Source organism: Morone saxatilis, unplaced genomic scaffold, assembly GCF_004916995.1.
Source record: "Morone saxatilis isolate NCDOM2014 unplaced genomic scaffold, NCSU_SB_2.0 Contig12, whole genome shotgun sequence".
Classification (NCBI taxonomy): Eukaryota; Metazoa; Chordata; class Actinopteri; family Moronidae; genus Morone; species Morone saxatilis.
The window spans coordinates 18,584,722-18,605,463 of NW_023339674.1; the positions used below are offsets into that span (position 1 = coordinate 18,584,722).

At 40.8% G+C, this 20,742-nt stretch overlaps 2 protein-coding genes across 4 annotated transcripts in view; both read right to left on the reverse strand.

The window, feature by feature from the left end:
• hcn2b (hyperpolarization activated cyclic nucleotide-gated potassium channel 2b) overlaps positions 1-8,952 on the reverse strand; it is a 43,070-nt gene extending 34,118 nt beyond the window's left edge. The window contains exons 1-3 of the mRNA XM_035653679.1: positions 8,135-8,952; positions 5,950-6,373; positions 816-977 (exon numbers count right to left, since the gene is read on the reverse strand). Of these exons, the coding sequence (XP_035509572.1) occupies positions 816-977; positions 5,950-6,373; positions 8,135-8,952 (1,404 nt within the window). The remainder of the gene's footprint in view (positions 1-815; positions 978-5,949; positions 6,374-8,134) is intronic.
• Positions 8,953-10,539: 1,587 nt separating this feature from the next.
• The window catches only part of bsg (basigin), a 12,177-nt gene continuing 1,974 nt past the window's right edge, over positions 10,540-20,742 (reverse strand). The window contains exons 1-8 of one of the 3 annotated variants that reach the window (XM_035652913.1): positions 17,940-20,669; positions 15,993-16,161; positions 15,003-15,091; positions 14,481-14,611; positions 13,995-14,271; positions 12,160-12,184; positions 11,990-12,062; positions 10,540-11,792 (exon numbers count right to left, since the gene is read on the reverse strand). In XM_035652913.1, coding sequence (XP_035508806.1) covers positions 12,002-12,062; positions 12,160-12,184; positions 13,995-14,271; positions 14,481-14,611; positions 15,003-15,091; positions 15,993-16,161; positions 17,940-18,495 — 1,308 coding nt within the window. In that variant the 5' untranslated portion in view covers positions 18,496-20,669 and the 3' untranslated portion in view covers positions 10,540-11,792; positions 11,990-12,001. Of the gene's footprint in view, positions 11,793-11,989; positions 12,063-12,159; positions 12,185-13,994; positions 14,272-14,480; positions 14,612-15,002; positions 15,092-15,992; positions 16,162-17,939; positions 20,670-20,742 lie in introns of those variants that run through there. The other 2 variants (XM_035652912.1, XM_035652911.1) reach the window with 2 other exon arrangements.

Here is a 20,742-nt window from a genome sequence, read left to right on the forward strand (position 1 = left end):
TGCAATAAATCCTACCTTCATTAATGTTATGTTCAACATTCATTCAAACTGTTTTATGTTACAGGGTTGCTAATCCAACTTTATGGCCATTTGAAATCTGTTGTTTGTGGTACTATTGATTGCTACTGATGCCTGTGATACTATTCTAAAGCTACTTGAGCGGGTGAAACGCTTGACTTAGGGTTTAAGAGGTTGACTGAGCAAGTGATGCTCCTGTTTGGCCAAATACTGGCTGGTTAAAGTTCGAAATGAATATGTTTTTAATAATGATCATTCATTAATTGTCTGGTTAGAAAGTTGTGTTGCACCACTTGCTCTCCAGAGAGTTTTTTTCGTTCATGCCGGCAGTCATTTCAGAGAACACCTCTCCTAATGGCTTGCCTATCAGCAGATGGCCAGAAGCTACCTGCCAGTTTGAAGGAAGGACGGACAAGAGAATGGCTATAGAACAAACCACATGACAGGCTGCACCACGAACTGACTGCAAACCGGCTCTTTTTCATCCCTCACTTTCTGTACACTGGCACGTCTCCTGGGTTTAACTAGAGAGGGTTTAATTGAGGCTGGTCCTGTGTGTGTGTGTGTGTGTGTGCGTGCGTGCGTGTGTGCAGGACTCAACCTTAAATAAATCCCATTTCCCCATCTGCCTGCAGATAACACACCTTTGTGCTCCGTGGAGAATGCGCTGTATGCTTTGCTTTTGTTCTGCCAAACACTTTCGCATACTGTTCATGTGATTGTGACTTACAAATACCTTAAACCCCCGCCAACAGCCACATTTGTGCAAACTCATACACACAGAGCATTTTGCTTACCACCATCTTGTTGAGAGAGACCCAGCAGTCAGACGGAAAGTCCTGCAGCATGGGAACCAGGAACTGGAGACAGCCATCCCAGTGACACAGCAGCAGCATCATACCAATCAGGTTGAATATTCGCATCACAGCACTGGCCAGGTCATAGGTCATGTGGAAGATCTGTCAGGAGGAGAGGAGATGAGCAGAGAGGGTTACACAAGTAGAGAGGAAGAAAAAAACAGAGACAGATGTGTGAGAGGAATGAAAAAACAGTTTATGTTAATACAGACTGAGGTAAAATGTAAAACAGTCGAGTCTTTTCACAAACTATACTTGCAGCATATCGTTATACTGAAGATAGTCAGTGAGTTTTGCTATGTGGCCTATATCGAGGCTATTTTCAGGAGATGTAGCTCTTAACTTATGCATATTTAGGATTTTAATTAATAATCAGAAAACATTTAGTACGTGTGATATTTGCAAGAGAACTACATCAAATCAAAGTGATATTTAATTCATTATGTCTCAGGATCTAGCTAGATAACAGTAAAGAACAACATATGTATTCTGTACTGTTATCTAAAGGAGATAGTTTGGCTAACAACCTACTGTTAAAGCAGTATTAATTAATCTTTTTTGGTTTTGCCACATGTGGGCATGGTGGGGGGCACTATGTAGTTGCATATAGTTGCACATTTATACATCTTACAGTTATGGAGCAACATTAGCATTCATTTTGAATTGTGTTTCTGGCTAACAGCACCTGGCTAATACAAGTCCAATATTCACTCTCTTTCTTATAGCTCTGTTCTTGTTACTAGCTAGTTGCTAGCTTTGATAGCGTGCTGGGAGTGAATCAGAACAGCAAAGCTCTGAAAGCGAAAATAATTAGTGAAAGGATGCTGAAATGTGCTGCGGCAGGGCTGCAGAGAGCTGCAGAGTAGGCTGATAATTTACTGTGAGTCTGGCACAATAAGCAACACCCTTTCACATTACAGGTAGTCTTTCAAACAGTTGTTAATATAAAATATTGATTAGTGCAGCTTTAAGCGAGACAACAGCCTTAGAGGAAGAGCTGCAGGGAATTATATGTTTAAAAAAGCCAGTTGGGTTTCCCAATAATGTATATGTACTTCAAATTGTGAATATATAACAGGGGCTACGATTTGAAACATTATCATGAAACACACAGCGTGATGACTAATCAGTAACAAAATTTGTTTGTTTTTTGACACATGCTGTAGTGTATATCATCCATCTTAGCAGAATAATGTGTCAGGCCCAGGTTCTACATTGTAACCAGGTGGGGAAAATGAACAAGCACAGAGTGTGTAGTCTGTTCTCATTCACAATAAAAACCTCATCAGACTCTGATGAAGCTTTGATCAGCAGCCCGGGCTGGCCTCTCTCTGCTGTTTCTTACATTTACTCCCCTTTAGGTGAGAAGGCTCCTTTGTGTGGAGCTGGTCTTGTGGTCACAGTCTTATAAACACCACACACTGTGGCTTTGTTGGCAATTGGCCAGGCGTTGTTACCACTATGTGTGTCTGTGTATGAGGGTAGATTTACATCCATGTGTGTGCACTGGTGTGTAATCCTTGCTTAGCTAGGCCAACTGGAGGCTTCGCTAAATTGTAAGCAAAGCATATTCCCCACTAGGGAGCGAGAATTGTCCTACTAGGGAAGTAGGCCAGATGCTGCCTGTATGTCTGCATATAATATATACAGTATATTTATGCATATTGGAAAGCCCTGCTTTTTGGGCCAATTTGATGGTTTCTTATATCAAAAATAAAGGCTCATTTCTCACTTGAGACAAGAAAATTGTTAGAATAAGGCCAAACACAGTGTGTGTATCATGTCTCAAACACACACATTGCTGTGAATTTACAGTTTGGGGGCAGCCAGGTCAGGACATTCTCTGACTCAACCCGTCACCTCACAGGCCTCACTGACCTAAACTCGCAGCTCACTTGAATATCAAAACCTGCTCTTCTCTAAATCCCGGGGGTCCAAATCTCTCTTGTTAATTACAGTCTGAAAATAAGAGAGCCAACCAGTCTAACATATTCCTCCATCCAACCCGACCAACACACACTCCCACTCGCCAGTGTGCATGATTCTTACTCATGTAGCTCTGGGCCTTGTCTCATGAATTTCTTTGACTTTATCCTGTGTGTAATTTCCACATCAAATGCTTTAAATGTTCATTTACATAAGTATTGTGTATTATAGTTGTCTATGCATTAAACATCTCCTCCTTATCTAACATATATAGAATATCTACATATATAGAATATCTACATATATATTCAGCATCAAGGTGTTGTTTCTTCTTGGTGAATTACATCCTGTTTGATATGAAATATATGCTGTGATTCTTCTTAATTCTTCCCTCTTCTGCATATTTTTTGTATGTTTCATCCCTCAGCTCTGGGTTAAAATGTAATTCAGTGGCCAGAGATACTAGTTTCTATACTTTGTTGGAGTATTTCCTATAATGGCTAATGGCCTGAGCTAATTTGGAGATGGACAGAGGGAAACACGCTGTGAGGCCCTGCCCTGTGATTAGGAAGCGTTCCCATCATGATTAATGAGGCTCCAGGACTAATGTTCCCCCCGACACCAGAACAGCACCTGGCCATGTGTCACTGTCAGACCACAATCTGGGTCAAGGCACATTACTGTGACCACAACTCACAGCCTGACAAAACACAGATTAAAGACTTTCTACTTCTCTCTGCTGCACATCGTCAAATACAGATCCAGACGATACCGATGAAAACATTTAGAGAAAACTATTGAACCTGATTAATATTACTCCCACTACCATTCTCCACTCTGACTATTCACTGTAATCTGTCTAGTTCATGATCTACTGGGTCATGCCAGCAAGTGTAGAGTCTTGATACAAGCTTCCTGCCACAGGAAATTGCTCTGGTTATTCCTGACAATGCTTATCTATGCTTCAACAAACACACACATCAATCTATTCAAAGATCATGTCAAAAATACATCACTTCGCTCTGTATTTTTTAAATGATGAGCATGGTTGCCGACCAGTATTCTCTACTCGTTTGGCCTGTGGCTGAGCTAAATGGTTAAATCATCACAACACTGAGATGATCTCTCAGGAAACCCCCGAGCTGAGCGAAGCTGAGCCGAGCCGAGCTGGGCAGAGGGGAAACGCAGCCAGCCGCGTTTGGATTCGAGCTGAGCAGAGAAGAGCTCAGCTGAACTAAGCTGATGGAGGGCAGGGCTGAGTCGAAGCAAAGGAGCATTCAGATGCGAGCATTTGAATCAGTAATTATGGTTCTCATCGAGCTCAAATTACCACTCTGTAATCAGAAGAGCAGTGGTTATTTTCAGAGCGAGGGAGAGCACACATTTGATTCATAGATGCTTGGTTAGTCCAAACAGGGATCCTCAGTTTATATACTCACTAAGCACTTGCACATAGCAGGCCAGGGTTAATTGTGTTTATGCAGCATATTGTTATATGATGGATGATAATGCATCATCTATCTATGGATGGACACTATTTCCTGTCATGTCATCAGAAAGCTTGCATTAGCCAGTCTGTCAGTATCCATTTACAACAGTTTGATGCATTGATTAGTTGGAATGCCACAGTTAAACAATGAGAAAAATAAGAAAAAGGTATCTCTTGTTATGAGAATAAAAAGGCAATCAGTGTCCATGGAGGTTAATTCCTTGGAAAACTCCTTTTCACTTTCCCTATGATGAAAAAAATTAATGAAAATTAATTTTTCATGAATTCTTAACTGCATCAGTACACTGGGTTATGATAAGCTATTATCCAGCTCCTATCAGGCTTATTGTTATACAACATTGTAAAACCTCATTTTTTGTGTGTAAGAAAGTAATTATACAGAGGAGGATTGTTTTGATATACACAGACCACTGCACTGGAATCCAATATTGTCTTATTAATTAGAGCACAGTCAGACTGGATTCTCTCTTTTTTTAAAAGCAAACACAATTGGAAGTGGTGGGGAAATACTGTCATAATATCAGTCTGCAGCTTACTTCTGCAACATCAGCAATGATCAATAAAGCTTTGATGGCTTTGATCTGGAATGAAACTAATGAGCCTTTTTGTTCGGCCCTAAAATTAATCAGCAGGATTCATAACAAACATACAACTTTGTATAGGCTTTATTTCAATATCTATGTCCTCAGGTAGGAATGTAAAGATCTGTCGCGAGACAGTGATGATACAAATATGTGAGATGAAAAATTAATTGTGAAACTCTTTTTAAACAGCCGAGGGCGCTATCTACTTTTGACTTTGCTTGTCCAATGTCCAACGTTACTCGTGTCAGTACCTGTATCGAGGTGCAATCAGTTTCACTTTTGCACAGAAAAGGAAATATGCACATATGTGTATACTTACTTTAGAATTTTATAGAAGGTTTTATAATTGATGAAGAAACAAAGGAATCTTTTCAGTCATAATTTGTCTTCAATTTCATTTTCAAAATCGTGATCATGAATTGCATTGAATTGTGACTTGAGTGTACCGTTACATCCCTACTTCATGGTAACTTAAGATGCTTCATGTAGTTAAAGAATATGTTGAAGAAATGTGCAAGAGATTGTTTGCAAAGGCAACAGACATTAGCTTATACAGCCCGACTAAATCAAATCAGATGATGATATATCAGCAGATAGTAATTTTTTAAACATAAACAACAATTTATAGAATTCTGATAACGATACAACAACTTGTCAGTGGCTTCTGTTGGAAAAACTACGGAGCAGTTTCTAAATGACCTCAAAGCTACTTTGGCATTTCTGTACAGCAATGTCTTGTTAGTTATCGACCATACGCGTTACCAATGTATCAGTGGGCTAATATCGGCTGCTAATATTGTGTCATATCGGTGTAGATCTAGTATCTCTTAAGGAAAAAGGAAGAGCAGGATACAAAAAGCGTTTTGTGCGATTTCCTTAACAAACCAACATACCCTCACCTTGTCATCTTTACTGGCCTGTGTTTTAGACCTGCTCACTGTATACCTGATCTCATTTAATTTATGTTCTCCAACCTAACTCGTTCTTCCTTTAGTGGTCAGAGTAACACCCAAATTTGTCCCTGTCATTGAATCACAAATGTGGAATGTCCTACCTCCTCCCATTGGTGGATGTACCGGATGAGTCTGGACAGCCTCAGCAGCCGCAGCAGACTGAGGATCTTAGTGAAGCGGACGATGCGGAGCGCCCGGGCCGTCTTGTACACCTCCGAGTCGATCCCTTTCTCCACGATGAGGAAGATATAATCCACGGGTATGGAGGAGACAAAGTCCACCACAAACCAGGACTTCAGGTACTTCCTCTTAATCTTCTCGGGGTCGAGGATGATCTCTGTGTTGTCCTCGAACACAATGCCGGTCCTGAAGTTCAGCACCAGGTCCATGAGGAAGAAGGTGTCAGAAACCACGTTGAAGATGATCCAGGGCGTGGTGGTCTCGTCCTTGAAGAAGGTGATGCCCACAGGGATGATGATCAGGTTTCCCACCATGAACATCAGCATGGTGAAGTCCCAGTAGAACCTGACAGGGTAAAACAGTGGGGAGAAAAATGTGCTGAACTTCTCTGAAATATGAGGGGAATCAACACGTGACACGTATTCAGAAAAGTGCTAAATCTGAGCCTGTTCAGTGTGTATGAACCCAGCCTGAAATATTGAATACTCACGTTGTTGTTGTTTGCTATGCATCTCACATGTCAGCAAATATGCTGATGCTATTTGATCTACAACAACTGATTTTTTTTTAGCTTTTATGAAGCAGAGCTCTCTCAGGGGCCACACACACACACACACACTCAGACAACAGCGCCACCCGTGAACACAGCTACAAATGGCTTATCTTTTATGAAACGCACTTTCACTGAGTGCACTGTATCTTCTCCCGGTGAGGTAACCTATACCATCTGACTGGAGACAAGGTCAAAGCAAGGACAAGCAGAGACACGGGAATATTACAGGAAAGATAAGCTGGAGGCAATTCAGTCCAAATCAAAGAACAACAGACTGTAAAGCCGCAGAAAGACGATGCCACAGCTACAGTTCTGTGTTCCATATCTGATTTGTAGTTGTTTAAGCTTTTTGTTTGTCAAAAACAACCCTCAGCTTAGAATTCTAAGCATTTTAAAAGTGATACCTTTGATTAGCTGATCAACAGAAAATTAATTAGCAATTATTTTGATAATCGATTAATCAATTTTTAAGCAAAAATTCCAAATAATAATAATTTAATCTAATTTCAGTTTTTCCAATGTGAGGATTTGCTGCTCTTCCTAAACATGACATTTAAAGACAAAGACGCTATTTTTGACATTTTATAGACAAAATGATTAATTGAGAAATTGGCACATTAATGAATAATAAGAATACTCCTTAAATGCAGTCCCGTATGTTTATCATACCACTGTCATGGTTGATCAGATGGCTTTTGTTACAATGCTGTCTGATCAGCAGAAACTAAGTGGGAGCCTGCAAAGCAGAGGGCTGATTAAGGAGTGTTGCTGAGTCATGACTCCTCAGTTTCAGGAAATTGTTCAGTTTTAAATATTCCTTGACACACCTCATAAAACCACCAATAGTATCCTCCGAGTGAAAGCCAGTTACAGCTGTATGTATCTTCAGACTGCAGCTGTTTAACCACTGAGGTAACTGGAGGAGCTGTCCTTGGTGCTGAGACAGATGTTTAGACACATTCCAACTTAACGACGAAACTTTTAAGTTTACTTCAACTTTAAAGTACATCTTTAGGCTAAAACTCACTGAACCAAACCTTTTCGAGGGCTCTTGCTTGTCATGAATACAAACATCATACAACAGTTATTCAAATATTTGGCCAGTGTAAACAAGAATTGTCCAGAGACCCAGATGCATTAGTTAACCAGATGGTGTACAGTGCAGCCTCAGTGTTGAAATCAGTATTCCTCTGAGCAAAATACAAAAAACAATATGTCTTTATCTGTCACAAAATGGGGGATATTATATATGATCATCTTAAAACGAGGTGACTGTCCTCTTGAGGCCTGCGCTGCTCAGAGTATTTCATCATGTTTGGACAAGTTTAACCTATTTGGCATCTGTGAGAACTTACATCCTTCATAATAGCATCAATAAATGTTTCTCAGTCTTCATAATGGATCAAATTCTCCCTTTCTAACCACAATAAGAATACAAGCCTAAATATCTCATTATCTATTATTTGGATTTATTTATGTTGTTATTTTTATTTCCTTTCCATCTTGGCTGCAGCTTGAATAGTGTTTATGAACTTAACTCAAGTGGCCCATACCTGAAGTCGCTGTATGGGTGAATAATCCAATTACCCGCGGACTTTACGCGCTCTTGTTCTTTCTCCACCGCCTTCTGGCTGCCAAACATGCGCAGGGAGAATTTGTTAACTCCGGGCTGAAGCATGGAACTAAACTGCCGCTGCATGTAAGTCTGATTCCCCCTGGAGTCTCCGTCGTCCGGCACTATCTGAGAGCCATCCTCAGCTTTAGAGAATGTGACAGAGTTTCTCGACTGCTGACCCGAGGTCTGTCCTTTACCAGTCGGTGCATTGGAGAAGGAAACTCTGGAGTCCTTTTTCTCCATCGCTGCCGCGGTCTTGACCTCGGCCCCGGGCCCCTGTGTCAGGGACCCCGCTGAAGTGATAGAGCCATCCATGACTGCAGCCTTGCCGTCTTCAGCTGCTGCTGCTGCTGCTACTCCATCTGCCTGCGTCTGCTGCCTTGAGATGAGAGAGGAGAGGCTCCCTGAACTGGTCGGGTCCCTTCTACAGTCTCCGTTTTTGTTGCATATCATACCGATGGCCCCCGCTCCTATTACGCCCGCCTCTGTGACCGTGTCCCTTCCACCTCTGGGTTCCGACTCTGAGCCGCCGGCAGCATCCCTCTGGCATAACAGAGCAGAGGCGGTGCTGCCACTGGCACTGACAGGTGCGGAGTCCTCGCCTCTCAGGAGCCACAGCTCATTGTTGTTGGAGTTTTTGCGCGCAATGGACGCGGCTCCGCCTCCTGGCGTCAATTTCTTCGTGTTGGTTCCTCCGCTGCTCCCATGATCCTGCTGGAATTTGGGCTCCTCGTCGCCGTCCTCCGCCTCGTCCATCACGGGCAAAGGCAGGAGACAAAGACAGACACTCCCGTTACCTTGGACCTGGCGAGACTGGGCGGCGGCGGAGGAAGGAGTGTGGAGTTCAAAGCAGCAACAGCCCTCTGCTTTTCATCCACACGCCACTTTAGGGATAACAGCGCACCGGTGGCGTTGCTATGGATGCAACCTGGCTCTTGTTTGTGTTTGTGGTGCGTTAGAGAGAGAGGAGAGAGAGAGAGAGAGAGAGAGAAGAGAGAGAGAGAGAAGAGAGAGAGAGAGAGAATTACCTCTGAGCTGCAACCACCCACAGGTAGCTTATATTGGGGGAAAAACTATGAACAAAAGAAAGCAATTTTGATAAGAGCAGGACACGCCCTATAACCTGGCAGTGTGACTAGAAAGAAAACTATTAGCTCATATATAAAGACATAGATATACATGTATAAACTCACCTGACAGGAGGAAGGAACATGGACAAGGTGACAGATGGAGGTTACCAAAAAACCACAAGTTCTCTATCTTTTGTCATCAGCTCTTGATCTCAGGTGAAATCAGACAGTGTACTGCTGTGGTCAGGTGATCCATAGTAATTCTAATACTCGATATGTTCTGGACTAGATTTAGAGATTTGAGCAACAGCGTCTGCCTGTTGTTTTAAGCTGAATTTAACAGAGGCCCCGTCATTCTCGGTTAAATGGCTCCACCTGGTGGAAAAGGATACACATTGCACACTCAAGCTTCCTCAGAGGCACCATGCACTGGACACAGCCTGTTCCTTCTGTGGCTCCAAGGTAGAGAACCTAACCCCCTCAGAAGATGCATTCACTTGTGTTTTTGTCCTTAGCAAATTATGGCAAACCTTTTAATGTCTTTTTAGAAACTTTATCCTGCTGCAGCTTCTCATTGCATTTTGATACATTCCAATTTAGGCTTTCAAAAACAAAGATAAACTTAATTTTAAAATATACATGTTTTTACAGTAAGGAAACAGGCATGGTAATCAGAAATACCCACAGTTCTATTGATAAAAGAGGGTCACAAACAACGTTTTTTTATTAGCTTTTATAGATCATCATGGGTGTGAAACAGGAATTTAATGTAAGGTAAAGTCAACAAGAGAAAAAAAAAGTGTAAAGACATGTCTGAACTTTAACAAGAAATTCCAGTTTTAAAAACTAAGTGTTTTTTTGTGTAGGACTAAAACTTCTCCACTGGATGCAGCCGAGTTCTTAAGATTCTTAAAATTAAAGCTTTCAATCAGATTTGTTTTGCACGTAACACGATAAACAACACTTAAGTAAAAATGTATGACATGCAATAGTCTATAGAAATAAAGCCACTGAACCTCAGACCCTCATGAAGTGGACCTTGACAGTTATACCTTGACAGACTGTAGGATTTGGTGACCTGCAAACAACCACTCTCAAACAAATAGTGATTATGATCTTCTGTGCAACTATATAGGCCTAGCCTATAGGCCTTGACCGTGCTAGGCCAATGCACCCGCACCCCAGAGATGAAAGGGTTGAAACAGTAGGTCAAGAAGGCTCTCTATGCCACGCTTATATCGTTTGTTTAAAAAAAGTTGAGTAAACAGACATGTAAAATCCAAAACCTTTATTCAGTTTGTGCCAAGTTGTACAGCAGATGGTGTTCCACGTACTTGTAAGGTACAACAGTTTACACAATTCTGGCTAGGTCTTATTTGTGTAATTCTGAAATGGTAACATCCAATCACAACACTACTCAGGTTAAATGGAACATACGGCTTCTGAGTCATCTACACAGTGAAACAAACAGATGACGGTCCACCAATCGCGCACAAACTTTATCTCAGATAACATTGAGTGAGAAAGAAAATATCTTATTAAACGTTGATGTTATATTAGACTGAAACATCAGTGCATGGTATTTAAGTTGCATTTAACAGAAGCAACAGATCAATTTTCTTGCACTTGGTCCTCAATAATAATAATAATAATGTGACATGATCAGCAACAAAAACACCAGCGACTAAAACTTTCAATTTAAAATATGTGAAGAGAAAAAAGGAAATAAGCATGAATTAAAAAAAAAAAAAAAAGGGACAAAATACTTTCCTAACTAAAAGAAGAGTAATTTCTTACGGCAACAAAACCTAGAAAACAATTGAATCTTAAGTCAATTCTGCATTTAAATTTACAGGTCACAGTTAAAGCTTGTAACAGGTAACAAAATGCAAAAAAGACAAGAAAGAGAAAATGGTGCTTGTTAAGGCAAAGTATAAAACTCTGCTATGGGAGGTTTGTGGTAGTGTAGGGACAGATCAAATGCGTGAATTCAAACACACTCCAGTCGTTGCTGTAAAGAATGGCAGTGATGTATCAGGATCGAAAAGGTTTCAGATCCTCTTAAAAACCCAACTTGTGCTGCTTTCCAAGTAACCATTCCGGATGGAGGATATAAAAGCAAAACGACTGACAACGTGAGTTCAGCGTAGGAAGCAACAGCATTAATAAAAAATAACCACAAACTAAGCATTCCTCACATGGACTTTCTAATGATTTTACAACGAACACACACTTTTTCTAAAACGGCATTTAAACTCATGCAATATTTGCCCCGAGGCCTCAAGCAGAAAATTATTTCACACTATGTTCTCTTCAATTCAATAATTGTCCCCGGCGGGCAATTCTCTGGCTGCACAATGTGGAGAAGAATAGAGAGAAGAAAACACAACAAGAGGAAATCAGTCAAATCTTTTTAAAACATTAACACCCAAGCACAAAAAAGGTACTTCAAATTGCAGTTTGCAGGGTGCACAGTATAATGTGCAACACAACAGCTGAATCCTGGACTGCCTTCTGGATGTCCATCTAGGAAAAAGAAAAAGTTGCATGAGTGAAGAATGATCTTCAGTCTTATATTCAGATTGTTCATTTGTTTGATTTTTATATCATGTTTCTTTTGTTCAAGGGCGTTGTTAAACATGCAGATACTGACTACATAATTAAAACTGTTTTTTTCAGTTCAAAAGAAGAACTTTATCCCCCATCGATATGTATATACGCACCTCTTTCAGCCTCTAATTAGAATTCCTTTGCCTCACATTCTTGTCTTTGTGATTTGCATTAGAATTGCTCTTCCTGAAAAACACATCATAGAGAAAACATGAGTTCTGTAAAAAAAAAAAAAAGATTTTTTTATTGACGAGCAAGGTACTGAGCTGCTGACTGTACTTACAGAGGAGCAGATCCTGAGTCGTCATCTGGACAGCAGTAAATGATCAATGAAGGGAAGGCAAACGAGAACAAGAGTCAGTCGATAGCATGATGAATGTCTTTGATCAGTGCCAGCAATACATGCCCCACTCCCCCACCACCACCACCACCACCCACCCACCCACCCACCGATGACGGTAGCAAGTGTTAGAACATGACATCCTCTGCAACATGATTCCAATGAGGTTATGATCTAATCTAACATGACCTGAGGCATGCCTGCCCGTTGCATTTCTGACTGTGAATGATGCAACTAAATCCTTAATAAATGATTTATATGATATAATTCCACACACACACACACAACTGTGTTTCATAAAAGACAAGGTACTAAATGTCACCTAATAAAACTACTATATGTCTCAGTCGGTCATAAGATTTGGAAATTGCCTTTTTTTTTATATACACATTGTTCAGTCACCCCTCTAGCACCACAGAGGCTCATGCAATACAAGCAAAAGGACACCAAAGGAACACTGCAGTGGCTGTATTCAGATAAAAACAGTAAACATCTTTAAACTGGCTAGCTAACACACATCCTAGCATGTATAGTGGCAGTATTCACACCAGAGCAAGAGCACATATTGACAAGGTAAGGCAAAAGTAGGCCATCTCTGTGGCCCAATGGTGAATGAGACAAATGTAAATGATGTACTGATCTTGAGAAGAGGGTTGTCTATCATTTATCATGCATAAAGTACAAGATGCAGAAGGCATGCAGACAGAATGCTGAAACCTCTCACTTTTCAACCTGTCCAAGATCATGTCAAACCATTACACTAGCTTACATGTGACTCTCATTTGACTCTTTCATTGGCTCAAACACAGGATTTTATTTTATTTTTTTATAAAAAGAGGCCAATAAATGAAATGGCAAGAAATGATTTTAAAGCTTGCTTTGTTTGTAGGGCCAGTGAAAGAGTGACCAAATCTTTGAGCACATTCCTCTTAGAAGTGGCGACTATGAAAGCAGTTCATTCAGACTCCCATAGCCCTGTCCACGCGGTCACCTCAGCTCAACCACTTCAGTCTGACATGCAGTTTTGTCCACTTACCAAAATGCAAAATCAGCAGCGAACAGAGAAGTAAAAATGTAAATAATAAAAATAATAGTTTCTATCACATATTTCTTACACAGAGGTGGAAGCTAACACCTGATTTTTATTTTTAAACTGTAAATAGCAAAATCAAAGACAATAAGAGTTCATATTGAATGCATGCAACTACAAAATCAACAAATCCCCACCTAAAGAGCAAAGCTTTTCCTCAATAATCTCCGTCTTGCCACTGGGGGGCACTAAATCGTCTTAACTCACAGTTGAGTAAACAAGGCCTAGTGTTTAACGTGTTTCTCTCCTCATTACGACAGAGGAATGACAAGTTGCGTGGCCATATCTAACTTCAAAAAGTCAATTAACTTTGCTGGATACTTTCACAGCCGCTTTGATAGCCAACTATTCATGATATGAGGGTTTTCTCCAACTCAAAATGGCCAATTGACAAATTAAAGTCTCAGCTCTAATTGGCTGTTCAGACCAAAACAGCACAGCACTAGTGGCAGCGTGCTTCAGGTCTCGCATGAAGATTACATACAATGTAGAAGGCCCAGTACTGGCATCAACAGCACTTTATAGTACGATGACACGATATTTTACAAGTACTATAAAAGGAGTGTGACCTTACACGTGTCAACATAGTGGTCTCATTGAAATGGATGAGAAGGCAGCGTTTCATCACTCAGTGCTAATATACGAGTTGATGTTCTGTATAGTGGTGGAGGCAGCGTGGCCTACGTACCGTCGTTGATCTCATCGGGCTTTCTCCTCTTCTCGTAGATGAAGATGATGGTCACCAGGATGATGACCTCGGCCACAATGCCAAGGAATGGCCAGAGAGCAGCCAAGCGACTGCGGACACGCAGGTGGATCCTGTCGGTGGCTGTGCCGAGTTCATTGGTCCCAGCGCAGGTGTAGTCCCCGATGTCTTGTTCGATGCTCAGGTCATTAATCGTCAGAGTGGTCTTGTTAGGGGTGCTCTTGATCTCATATTTGTCTGAAGTGCCGTTGGTGATAGGCTGAGGGTTGTGTTTGAACAAGTTAGTGACATAAACAGCGAGACAGGTTCAACCATTCTACATTATATTACATTATTTGCAACTTGGAAAAACCAACACAAAAATGAAGGCGACAGAAATTTTAGGTTCATGTCCTCTGGTTTAGAACTGTAGATAAAAAAAAAACATTATGAATCATTTTAAAATAATAAAAATAACAAGCTACATACCCCGTCGATTCCCTCTTTGAACCAGGTCCAGTCAGTGGGCAGTGGATAGCCATGACTCACACAGACCATCACACCTTTGTCCTTCTCATTGCCATGCTCAGAGTGCTTGTAGGCAGCAACGTGGGGAAGTGCTACAGCAGGAAGAGAAACACATATGCAAATTAGAATATGAAAGTTGGTGAACCGATGAACTGATCTTCAAATAAGATTAAGAAACCAAGAACTGATTGGAACGTTTCCAGAGCTACCTTCATAATAGTACATTTATGTAATTAATTATCATGATCAATTTCCAGTTTTTTCAGTTTAGAACTTCTGTGATGTTGAACATTGATTTTACATTCATTATCAAACTGTCACCCTGGTGATTATTCTACGATCTGCTGCATGTGCAGGTGACATGCGGTTTTCAGTTGTCACTTAATGGTGAATTGCACAACATTTTCTGGAAAAAGGCTTCTTTTAATTGTCAGTTGTTCAATGAAAGGAACCTGGATCTGTGATACTCATTAACTAACTTACTTTTGACTTCTATTGTCTGCTTCACCTCTGGCTCCGTCAGGAACACACATTCATACTTTCCACTAGAACTGTAGGTGATCTTCTCCAAACTATGGAAAGAAAAAAAATAAATGATTTGAGAACACCTTGCAACACTTTTAATTAACTATTAATAGAAATGTAGGAGTATTTTTCTCTGCAGACCTAACTTAAAGCTTCTAACCAATTGTACTAAAACCACATTAATGACAGTTGTTAGTTTTCCACTTAACTAAGTAGAAAATTCACACTATAACCCTGTTTATGCTCAGGAGCCGGGGGTAAAAATAAAGCTGCTTGTCCATGCAACAAATATTTCAAATTTCCCCTTGTAAACACAATCCACTTTTGTTTGGTGCTGCTGTCCCATACAGTCCTGCTCGCTCTCTCTAATGGGGAATTAAGGTCAGGGCGAGTGAGCACACTGCTATGGGCGCTTATCCCTGCTGCCAAGACTACTGGCAAAGCTGCACGACTGCACGGCCCATCTCTCTGCTGAGCAAGAGCAGTGAATGCCTGAATGGCGCCCTTCGCTATGCTGCTAATGGAGGCAGCCAGAGAGGAGGGAGGCTGGTGAGAGGGGGAGGGATGACCCATCAGCAAAAGTCAGAGGGAGAATACATAGAGATGGATATTGACTGTAGTAACAAAGCCAGAAAGGGACGGCATACGAATCAGAGTAAAAAAGGGAAGAAATAAAGACTAGAGCAAGATATTCCATGTCAATAAAATTATTGAAGTCAAATGGGCCCGCCATTTTCTTGTATGGCTCATTCACTTAGCACTGCTAACCAGTCTGTACAAAACAGAAATGGGCCTTCTGTTTTAGAGTTAGTGGGAAACAGCACATAAACACTGCCAAATTGAAGACAAAGTACATTTATATATTACTATCAGAGATCTTTATTGTGCGATAGTAACTGCAGAGCAGATCTGCCCATATGACACACTTAGGTGGAAGTAGCTACTTACTGGAGTTCAGTGAATAAAGAAGAATCAGAGGATTTGGAAGTTTCAATGAGTTTTCCATTGTGCATCCAGTGAGAGCCCTTGCTGGCAAGACTGGACTCTGTCAAGTTGCAGCGCAGGGTGGCAGAGGTCTGGTTGTTGACCTCAACGGGTTCGGTAATGATGTTTGGGGCTTAAAATAAACAGAGGAAAAATGAATTATTTATAATCCTTTTCTAAAAATGTCAAATTTCAGCTTGTTGGCAATCTAAAATATTTTTGCAGGTTTAAATATCTTATCTTAAGACTCTTATACTTCATTGATGACATGATGTTATTGCCTTGAAATGTATTCAAACATTTTCAAGCTCTAGTTTAATTGACATTTTATCTTTCGACACTCAGACAGAAATAATTTGGTCCAAAATGTCACATTAGTGCACAGAATGTACACGAATGCCTCACGCTCACACTCATTGTTGAATAAGGAAATAAAAAAAGTGGTGGAAGAGGTCAACTATGAGGTATTCTATTTACTGTCCCAAAGGTGTAAATATGAATTGGGATAAAGCAAGTCATTGTTCTTGTTGAGTGTTAAAAAGGTCCAGTGTGTAACATTTCGAATGATCTACTGGCAGAAATTAAATAGAATATCCACAGGCATGTTTTCATTAGTGTATAATCAGCCGAAAATAAGAAGTGTGTTCTCTTAGCATGAGCCATTTTTCTACAGAGGAAACAAGTCCTCTTCCACAGAGGCCAGAACGGATAAACCAAATACTGGCTCTAGATAAGGCCTTTTTTTAACCACGTGTCTCGTACATGCTGAGCTGTATTAAAATGGCTGCAACTTCACTGCTAGATGCCACTGAATCCTACACACTGGTCCTTTAAGTGGTCAAGCAGAAATAAAAGAAGAATTACCAACTACGTCCTTCGAATTTTCCTTCAACTTACCCAGGAGAACAAATCAATTCTCACAAGTTAAACCAAGAAAACATTGTGACAAACGTACAAGTTCTGAACAAATGCACTGATGTTTCCAAGAAAGGTGGAAAGAGCTCCCCAACATGGAGAGCTCTGTCCCACCAACAGTAGAATGGAGGGGAGAAGAGGAGTTGTACTGGAAATCTAGTAAATACTCTACAACAAGGTCATGGGGAAAATATCTCTTCATATATACACACATGCAGAAGAAGCAACAAGAAGGGGATGAAAAATCTTTGGCTTTTCCACCGCCAATTACATGATAAAAAGTCAAATTTAAGTATTTTTGCTTCATTTGGGTGAAGAAACTGACCAATTTGTCCACAAATAATAATAATACTGGACCACAAGGCAGAAAGATGCCCCACGGCTGAGAATCTATTTTTAATAAACCAGTTGCCATCTTCTGTGCCTACCATTCAGTAGTGGTCTAGAAGCATAAACAAAAGGGGCAATGCCAATGTTAGTATCAATTAAGGAAATGCTAGGAAATTGCTAGCAAAAAATAAATATCTACCAAGAAGCAATACTAATCAAGTAATCTGACACCCCTTTTTTGTTTATCTCAAAATCATTAATCATCATTTTTGTTGACATACAACAATTTTGCAGGTGCCATTTGCAAGTTTCCAACCTTATGACCAGTATTATACACAAGAAAACCTACCATAATGGTACCTAAGCCTTGAAACGTGGAGAAAAAAAAAAAAGGCATCAGATTGAAGACGTGTTGTGTGTCAGGTAACGCAGGATTAGGGAGCGGCCCGGCCACGCTTAATGACCAGGTCGGTGTTCTACTACAGGACAACCGGGGAGCTTACAGGAAGAGGAGAGGGAGAGTGTATACTGGGTGAAGCAGGATGGAGGGGGTGTTGGACCGGTAAGCATGGGAAGTTGAGAGCGACAGGAGTTGGATGTCCAGGACTTCACTAATGAGGAGAGAACAGCCAAGCTACTTCTCCTGATGCTTCCGCTGCCACTCACTTTCGATCACAATAATGTTTGCCTGCGAGCGGATCCACTTGATTTTTGGCGTCTTCTTCAGTTCATTGCGGTCGGGGTCGTTGGAAGCGCGGCACTCGTACGTGCCCGAGTCGTCGAAGGCGAGGCTAGTGAGGTGAATGGTGCTCGTGGCGTGTGCTATGTATGTGGCGTTTATTTGCACACGTTCATCCCGTGCCCCGTCAAAGAGCTGGGTGAAGGTCTCATTGGGCTCTTCACCCTCTACGAACCACCACTGCACCTCTGGGATGGGGTACCCGATCACCTCGCAATGCAGCTCTGCGCTGTCATTGAACAGCTTCATCTGAGACAGGGGGGACTTGATAAAACCCGCTGAGCACCGTGTACGGTCGGCCCAGCAAACAGAGATTGGAAGAAATTTGCAATGTGGTGGGTTTAAAGCAAGCCGGGTGATTTTGTGGATGATAAAAAAGGCAGTGATGGAAGAAAGACAAGCAAATAGGAAAAAGAAAAGAAAAAGACACAAAGTTAATAAAACAAATGAAATGGAAAATATGAAAGCATATAGAAAAGGCATAGATCAGAGCAACATTTTTGCCCAATTATTTGGGTAAATTAATTCATGGTACTCTGACCCATTAAGATGAACATAAGAAAGGCAACATAAAGGCAATTAGGGATGACCCGAGCTGATCTGAGAGCACAGCATCCAGTTATACTCAGTTTCCAATTTAGTGTGTGCATCGAGCTAAAACCATTTGACTTCTGCAGCCTTGGAAATAATCCTACCTACGTGAAAGTCATAATGTTTCATTCACTGTTCAAACTGCTTTTAAAATATAAATAATATTTTTCTACCCCATTTATATCAATGAAAGTATACTACTAGGTTTGGGTGATCCTCTCTGTGATGAATCTGTTATCAGTGGACTTTAATGTCAATTTAAATTCAAACCAAGCAAGCCAGCCAGTTTTTGTTCCATTTAAAAAAGGCCTTTAAAAAGGTTTAGTATTAGCAGTTACTTTACAATAAATGTTGGTTTGGGTCGAGACATCCCTAAAGTCAGCAATAGCAAAACAAAAACAAAAAACAACAAAACCATAAAAGCATCTAATAGCATTCCCATGAAAAACAATGTGCAATGAATGAAACAGAACATGAAGAGAAAAGCAGATGAGGTTGAAATTAAAAACGTTTCACATGATAAAATTAAACAATCCATGAAAGCTTCAGGACACGCATGAAGCAGTTTGGGCTGGTGCACTTTCTCTGCAGCGCCTCGTGTCACCCAACAGTGGTTAGCGTGTTAACACGTAGCCTATTTTTCTGAATATTCTGCCGATTATATAATGTAGGCTATGCACATGACCTCAAAGTAAACCGAAGTCAACACGTTCAACCCCCACTGAGTGGCAAATGTTCAGCATCTGCCATCGATGCACTCACATGGGAATAACACTAAAAATACTTGTTTTCAGTATTTTAGTCCTCCCCAGAATCACGGCGCTCCACATTCATACCAGGCATGGTGGGTTTGTTTGGACACTCAGTGGTGGTCGGGGGGGGGGGTTAGAAATGTAGGTGCGTCCAGGAAAGACTAACATTCTTATACTACCGCCCAAAGCACAGCAAGATTGTTCTCCTCCTTTCAGGAAAATCAAAGACTAGGACAAAGCAGAACAAAACCTGGGGTGGGTCCCGATGAGGGAAACAGCAGCTCAAATGAAAACCCAATGAGAACAAGAGCCTCTGTCTCCACACGTATATCAAGTAACTTTTCTTGCTTAGTGGCTTCCAAAGGTCACCTTCCCAACATGCTGCACGAAAGTTCAAAATTAAATATAGTCTCGGCCCCAGTTCCAACAATGATTAGACGCAAACCAGCCCGACACGGCAACTGAGTGCCTATAGGCCTCTGCTGTATACTGTGAGAAGCAGCTCCATGAGTTTAGAGCCCTTTTAGAGAACACATTCTGTAGTTGATATTCTGTGTTTACATATGGTCAAAAACAAGCTAATGGCCTGAACAATGTACGCAAAAAAATCTATCATTTTTACATAAAGGAAAAGAAGATTAAGATTTCATGTGATGCAAAGTTAGCATGATATTTGTTAAGCAGTGGGGCAAATAAAGCCAAACTATAGGGACACGTGCTTTATCTTCATTGGAACCAGTTGAAAATTAACAACTCAAGTGTAAATTTACTCAGCTTTTGAAAGACACAAAGGTACAACAAAGATTAAAACATGTCACCCGGAGGCCAATTTCAACGCTTGTGTAACTTTTCACACTGAGCAGGAAAAACTAGTACAGTGCAACGTCTTTTCCAATTAAAGATGAATACCAACGGTTCCATCCTGATAAAATGCAGTGACACTCGTGAAAACAATAAGAAGTAATGATAAATAATAAATAATAAATTGTTTAAAGTGGCCATTTCAAGCTTCCATTTCAGCCATGTACTATTTGACCCAGATTACTGTTGAACTTAACACCTTCTGATGAGGGGACAAATACATGTCACTGTCAGCCCACATACATCCATTGGTTGGGAGCTGATCTTGTTGTACTCTAATCAAGTAGCCCACTTTGTCCAATGTAATCATTCAGCCCTAGAGGAGCAGCACAGACTGGTCACCATTATAAAAAACAACAACCTGTCAGTGTCGGTGCTACTCGACTGGAGGCTTCTACCCTAAAATGATCATTTAAGTGAGAGCACGTTAAGCAGCTGGAGTGTAAAGATGGAGGTCAAAACACTATTTACCAAAGTGCTGGGATTAAACATCAAGCACTTCAGGTGTGAAAAAAAACAAAAAAAC